The 7,315-nt window shown below is 44.0% G+C and overlaps 1 protein-coding gene across 1 annotated transcript in view; it reads left to right on the top strand.

Moving 5' to 3' along the window:
• KIF5C (kinesin family member 5C) overlaps window positions 1–5,596 on the top strand; it is a 59,772-nt gene extending 54,176 nt beyond the window's left edge. The window contains exons 20-25 of the mRNA XM_027906223.1: window positions 83–184; window positions 803–863; window positions 1,403–1,474; window positions 1,992–2,096; window positions 4,332–4,548; window positions 5,448–5,596. Of these exons, the coding sequence (XP_027762024.1) occupies window positions 83–184; window positions 803–863; window positions 1,403–1,474; window positions 1,992–2,096; window positions 4,332–4,548; window positions 5,448–5,554 (664 nt within the window). The 3' untranslated portion in view covers window positions 5,555–5,596. The remainder of the gene's footprint in view (window positions 1–82; window positions 185–802; window positions 864–1,402; window positions 1,475–1,991; window positions 2,097–4,331; window positions 4,549–5,447) is intronic.
• The last annotated feature ends 1,719 nt before the right edge of the window (window positions 5,597–7,315 follow it).

Below are 7,315 nucleotides of genomic sequence, written 5' to 3' on the forward strand. Positions count from 1 at the left end.
CAGCCCCACTTTGTTCATGGGGATTTACCCATTTTCTGGGGTTCAGGCCTGAGCTGTACTGACTTTTCCTTTCTCATTCCAGTATGAACCAGAAGCTGCAGCTGGAACAAGAGAAACTGAGTGCTGATTATGATAAATTAAAAATTGAGGACCAGGAAAGAGAAATGAAACTGGAAAAGCTCATGTAAGTCAAGGGTTTTCTCGTCTGGTGTCCTTCAGTCTCTCAATATGATCCCAGGAAATGTGCCAGTGAGAGGCATTTGTATTGCAATACTCACATTGAAAATATCAACATGCAGCATTAATAAATGATTACCAATTACTCCATATTTTTACATCAAAGGCTTTTTATTAGTGGGTTTGATGCTTGCCAAAAAAGATTTTATTAGAGCTCTGATTTTATAAAATACCCCAGCAAGTGTTAAATCTCTCATTCCTTAATGCACAGCAAAAACAAAGAAGAAAAAAATTGGGGAATTCAAGTGGGGGTTTAATGGCTTTTTGTTTTGCTTTGGGTTTTTTTTTTTAAGTAATAACTCAGCTCTCTGAGTAAAAGCCTTTCCTGGAAATGAGAGAGAAAAATTGCATGTGTGGACATAAAAGATGTGGGTGGTGACTCAGCCCTTGCGTGTGAGAAAGCTGCACATTTGGGGCGGTCAAAAGCATAATTACAGCTGCAGGGATGTACAATTTGCTCACACACTCTGCAGATGTGCTACTCCAGCTGAATGCTGGTTGATTCTCTTCTGTTTAATGTGACCTCAGCATCTCTGATTTGTGTTCAATGCTGTGATCTCTCCAGACTGCTTAATGATAAAAGGGAACAAGCAAGAGAAGACCTCAAGGGGCTGGAGGAAACAGTGGTAGGTCTTAATTACACCTTATTGAGCTTTTCCCCCCACGTCTGTATGCCCAGATGATACATATTTTGGTTTTTTTGGAAAAAATACTTTTTAACTATTCAAAATAAAATTCATAAGGGTTGGTCTTTGGGGCTGGATTGGGGTTGGGATGAGCTGCCCTTTCCTGCTCATGGGTTGGTGCTTCCCTCCTCCTGGGGGTGTAGGTGCAGTGTGGCCACTTCTGGGGTCACAACCTCCAGTCTGGGGGAAGGTGGTTATTTTGCTGAGCCTGAGAAGTTGGTGCATAAGGAAAAAAAAAGAAAAAAAAAAAAGGCTGGGAAAACCTGGATTTTGGCCAAAATTTTAAAAGCACCTAAAGTTCTGAAGTGGCTGTGAGTAACGTGCTGGCTGGAGAGAGAACCCAGAGCTCTCTCCCTTGCTGTCAACTCAAATCCACGGAGAAATTTTACACCACAGTATCTACTATATCTTACTGGGTTTGTTTTTTATTATTTTTACTTTTTTTTTTAATGGTTATTATTTTATTGTTTTTATTGCAGGCAAGAGAACTTCAGACTCTTCACAATCTGCGCAAGCTGTTTGTCCAAGATCTTACCACCCGCGTTAAAAAAGTGAGACTTGGCTCCTTTTGAACCCAAATCTTACCTTTTTTTTTTATTATTATTATTATTATTTTTGCAGTATTCTTGTGATCTGCTGGAAGCCTTTAGTGCATGTTGTCACCAAATAGGATATTGTCTTTTTTAATAACAGTGAGAAATGAGATTAAAATTATTCTGCTGTTTGTGAGCTTTTATTTGGTCATCATTTGTCGAGGACAAGTCTTGGTTAAGCAAATAAACCAATCCAGTTGAGTTTAATTAAAAAGATGATATCAATGGGCACCAGGAATTATTCAATATAACTCGATTTTCCTATTGAGGATCCCCCCGTAACTGTTCAGTGACAACAGTTCATTTTTGTATGCAGCAGGGAACGTGGTTGTTAAATATCAGATGAACAGGCTAAATAATTTAATCTGGGGGTGTGCAAGACTTTTCTGCCTTTGGGAAGCTTAAATTTCCCAAGGAGCTGAGCTTGCTCTGGAGTTTCTGCCTGGCTTTGCTGAGTGCTGAACTCTCTGTGCAGAGCGTTGAACTGGACAGCGACGATGGAGGTGGGAGCGCCGCGCAGAAGCAGAAAATTTCCTTTCTTGAGAACAACCTGGAACAGCTTACGAAGGTTCACAAACAGGTAGGGGCCCTCCCCTTCCCTCCTTCCCTCCCTCCAACAAAAAATACGCTTTTTTTAATGTTTACAAGGATAATCTTGGCAGGTGACCCGTGCTGTCTGAGGAAAAGGTACCCACAGGTTTTTAACTCCAACTCCTTGGTGTCAAGAGCTATATTTCTATCAATGTGTGAAATAAGCATTATATTTTTTTTTGGCACTAAGAAATGCACAAAAATAGCTGGGGGTTTTTTTTTTTGTGTATCCCAAACTTTGACTCCTGGCCTGAAGCTGCTCAGGGGCACCTCGGAGGTGACTCGAGTGGGTTCAACCAGCACAGCGTGACAGCAAAGAAATGGAGATTTTCTGGGCAGCTGAAGGGCTGGTGCCTCATCTGTGGGCATTCCATCCATCCTTCACAGAATTCCCGCTTCACAGAACCCCAGACTGGTTTGGTTTGGAAGGCAGTGCACTTTTCTGAAGCTGTATTAATGAGACACACTCCGAAATTCGCTTTATTTATTCCTTCGGAAGTGCCAAGAGACCAAGTGGTGCTGGACCACGACAAGGGACCACTAAGACTCGGTACTTTGAGATTCCCAGGGAACAGATGGTTTAAAGACCTACTTTCTAAATGTGGAAATCGGAACATGTTGGAGGAGTGTCTCTTTTTTTTTTTTTGCCATTTTGCCTTTTTCTGCACTCAAATCACGCCTCTGCTGCTTTTCAAATCCCCATTTTTGTAGCTCTCATTAGTGTGTATTTACTCAAAACCAGCTTGGAATCCACAGCTTGTAAGAAACTTGGAGGGGAAAACTGACACTGGTATTTTATCTCAGCACTAAGACTGGCCCAGCAGGTGTAAAACATTTCCATTGTCAAACAATGTGTGAATGTCAGTCCGTGCTGGTGCTTTATGATATTATTAATGTGGTGGTTAAACCACTTTTCACTCCAGAAAAGGGAGGATCACTGCTCTGGAACGGATTGCTGCTGACTTCTAGCAGTGGTTTAATCTGTTCAGCAGAAATTGTGCTGGATTTTCTGACTGTTTGTGTTTATTGAAAGTCAATCCTCTCTCCTGGCTGGTGGGGCATGGAAAGTCAGATGTTATTTAGATAATTGATAGGCCTTGCTCAGGTTCATATTAAATTGAAGTGCATGAATTCAGAATTGCATATAATCACCATATTTATGGGTACAGAACCTAAAAGTGATTCCTTAGTGAAGTTTGCAATTTCTTAGTGACGTTTCCAATTTCTTAGTGACGTTTCCAGTTTCTTAGTGAAGTTTCCAATTTTCCCTCATGCCTGGGGAGGGGACACACAGGTGAACCACGTCAGAACCACTGGAGGTGATGAAATTTGGACAATCTCCAATGCTCTCTGTAAGACATGTTGAAGCATTACTATTTTGAAATCACGAGGTGATCAGTTATTTTCAAAATCCTGGGTATTTCTGCATTCAGGACCCAGCTCTGTGAAATTTTTTTGAATGGAATAAACAGTGGAATAAACTCCCTTGTTCTTTGACCTTTCAGGAAGATTTAAATGAGTATCACAACCTCAGCCAGACAAATGAGCTGTGTGATTAAAACTATGAAGTGTGGACAACTCTCTCAGGGTTATGGTGGGATTGGTGGGGTTGTCCTGTGCAGGGCCAGGAGGTGGAATTGATGATCCTTGTGGTCCAGGGATACTCAGGGTATTCCATAATTCTAAATTTCTCTTTGAGAAAAGAATATGTAGATGAATCTCACACCTCGGCCAGACAAATGAACTGCAGGATTAAACCCACAAAGTTTAGACAACTCTCTCAGGGAGGCACAGTGGACTGTTGGGCTGTCCTGTGCAGGAGATGGAATTGATGATCCTCGGGTGTCCGTTCCAGCTCAGGATATTCCAGTGATTATAAATTTACTTTGGAAAGGAGAATATTTAAATGAATCTCACACCTCAGCCAGACAAATGCACTGGGTGATTAAAACCACGAGGTGCGGACAACTCCCCCAAGGACAGGGTGGGGATTGCTGGGGCTCTCCTGGGCAGGAATTGATGACCCTTGTGGGCGTGACATTTCCTCGGTTCTAAATTCCACTTGAACATCAGCTTTTCCCAGTCATTCCCTGGGAGAAACCCCATTTATTCCCGGTCCACGAGGCGTGCAGGGGAAGCAGCGGCACCCTCAGCCTCTCGGTGCCGGAGAGCCCCCTTCCCCCTGGTCTTCACCGGGCCATTTTGGACCTTCCCTCCCCCGCAGCTGGTTCGTGATAATGCAGATCTTCGTTGCGAGCTTCCTAAGCTGGAGAAACGCCTTCGAGCTACGGCAGAGAGAGTCAAGGCCCTGGAGAGTGCACTGAAGGAGGCCAAGGAGAACGCCATGAGGGACCGCAAGCGCTACCAGCAGGAGGTGGATCGCATCAAGGAGGCCGTCAGAGCCAAAAACATGGCCAGGAGAGCCCACTCTGCGCAGATCGGTAAGGCCACGCGGCCGAAGGGTCGCCTACGGAGCTCGTGGGGGGTGATTTTTTTTGGCTCAGGTTTGGGGGGGAGCTTTGAGAGCGGCGGGCGAAACGCGGGGGCCGCTTCTCCTCCGCCGCGCTGGCGTCTTCAGAGGCCTCGCTTTTTTAACAGAAACCTGCCCCACCTAAAGTTTAAAGAGCCTCTGCTGTTTAACTCGGTAAATAAGGGGCATAATGGGGCTGGTGTGCCCTTCTAGTGACCTGAAAACTTGTCTCCTCAGATTAGTGGCTCGCTTTCTTCCTCCTTCCCCCCACACTCTCTCTTTCTGCTTTCATTGTTCCCTTGCCTTTCTGGACCTTGTCCCTTGCTCTTTCTTTCCCTTGATTACTCCTCCTTGTGATTTAATTTGGGGCTGTGCAGAGTCAAAAATTCTTCCTGTGTAATTCAGATGCTTGATGTGTCTCTGTGGCACAATGTGTGCCTTTCTGGACCTTGGCCCTTTCTCTTTTTTTTTTTTTTTTTTTTTCCCCCTTGATTACTCCTCCTTGTGATTTAATTAGCGCAGAGTCAAAAACTCTTCCTGTGTAATTCAGATACTCGAGGTATCTGTGGCACAGTGAGTTCCCAAAACCACAGGGTGGTTAAGGTGGGGTAATTTTGGAAATGATTTGTTGGGGATGCTGAAGCAGGAGGGTAATGGTCTAGGGGGTGATGCAAATACTGGTGGTTTTAAAACCTAAGAGAGAATTAAGCAGCACACAGTGTTACCTGTGTGGGCAGCCATCGACAGCTTTGTCTTGGCGTCTTCTGGACGTTGGGGAACAGTGGGCTTTGTACCAGAGGAGAAGGTGAGGTGGAAAACCTCCTGTGAGAGCTGAATGTGATGTTTGGTTCCCTCTTTTCTCCCGTGCAGCCAAGCCCATCCGCCCTGGCCATTATCCAGCGTCTTCTCCGACGGCCGTCCACGCCATCCGAGGGGGAGGGATGTCCAACTCCAGCTACTACCACAACACCAAATAGGCGAGAAGTAAGACCAAAATAACCTCCTCATCTGTTCCACCCACTTCCCCTTCCAGTTCAGTCTTGCTTTCAGCAGACACGCAGTGTATTTTTTCCATTTTTAGTAGGAGTCGTTTGCTGATAATTAAAAAATGACTAATTGAGCTCCTGTTAGAAAGCTCTGCAAGCTGCTGAGGTTTGATTTTAATGACTTATCACTTAAGACTTCTTTAACAAACTATAGTCTAGTAAATCTGTACTGAAATTCCCCACTTAGAGGTGTGAAACTCCTGTGGTAAAAATAGAGTTCCAGAGGTTCCTTCTTGCAATATAATTTTCTGCTTTCTGTACCAGATATGTGTTTTTCCATGGTGGGATATTCCAGCCTGGGACAGGGGTAGAGCAGCACAAATTTGAGTGGCACAATTCGGGAAACATCACTTTTGTTTCTTTTGCTTTCCACTCTTACTCGGGTCTCTTTAGAACAGAAAATAATTGAATATTTTACTTTCATTGCAAGGGCTTGAGGGTTTCTCCTGAGCAAAGAATCTCCGGAAAGATGAGCAGGATATTCCCAGAAGACTGTTTCATGGACTCTAACCTCCCCTTTCCTTCTTTAAATGCTGGTGATCTGAGAGATTTTATGTCTGGACTGTTTTAAGTGATCACTTCATGTATGGCAGTGAGTGGCAGCGAAAAGCATCCAGGGCACTGCTAATTTGTCCCTCCAAGTCCGGCTTCCCCCCCCTCTCCCCACTCCTTGAGGATTAATTCTGTCTTATGACTCTGCTCCGTGGTTTCCTGGAGGCACTCAGCACTCTTGGGTGCTTTTCCCCTTTATTTTGGGAATGTCTCCTGTCAGGCCTGCATGCCAAGCACCCATCAGGGCACACTCAGGCTCTCTTTGTGCCATGGGATTTGTTCCTGCTCGTTGTGTTTTCCCCGGAGCTTCCAGCAACACTTTTTCTCTGTGGGTGAATTAGGGCAAGGCTTTGCTGACGGGTTTTGTGCATTAGTTCAGTCTGAACTGAAATTGGCTTTTCCAGCCTCTGTCCATCTGCTCCATTGCATTCCCACCTCTGGGACTGAGGAGATATTAAAATATTAGTAAAACATTTCTAAACTTTCATTGTAACAGCTACTCTGGGGGGAGAAAAAAGCTGCTATTTGCCTGAATTAAATGTACTTTTAATATACCAACGGCTGAGGAATTAAGTCAGACTCAAACAGGCCACACATTAGGTACAGGCACCTGTCAAGTGATTAGATTAATAAGAGCTATTAATAAAATTAAAACTGGATGAGTTTATAAGAAGATAGGACCGTGGATATCAATAAAAAGCAATCAGAAGGCACAGAATACCTGTCAGATATTTTAGATGCTGAGGGCGGTGCAGATTCAGGCCACGCTTGGAACGTGTCACAGAGGAGCTCATGGAAAGTGAGGGTGGAGAAAAAGAAGGGAGAAGAAGTCAGAAAAAAAAAAAAAAAGGATAAAGTTATGGATTTATGGTTTCTGAATAAAATTAGAGCAATTCTGAAAAGCAAACTGGAGCCCTACAGGCTGGAATGAACTCATTTAAACAGTGTGCTGTAGATTTTTTCCTCACATCTACAACCAGATCTGGAAGATGTAGTGAGGCAAGGTTGGGCAGTGATGGAAGAAAGTTCTCATCAGTTTTGGTCCTTTGGGTTAGGAGATTATTGGCAAATTGCAACTATTTCATTGCCAACATTGGGAGTATCAGAGTAAACTGAATTTTTGAGCTGTTTGGATGAAAA

The sequence above is a fragment of the Empidonax traillii genome, unplaced genomic scaffold (assembly GCF_003031625.1).
Source record: "Empidonax traillii isolate 1590-97213 ecotype Southwest subspecies unplaced genomic scaffold, ASM303162v1 scaffold1261:size185688, whole genome shotgun sequence".
In the NCBI taxonomy this organism is placed as follows: Eukaryota; Metazoa; Chordata; class Aves; order Passeriformes; family Tyrannidae; genus Empidonax; species Empidonax traillii.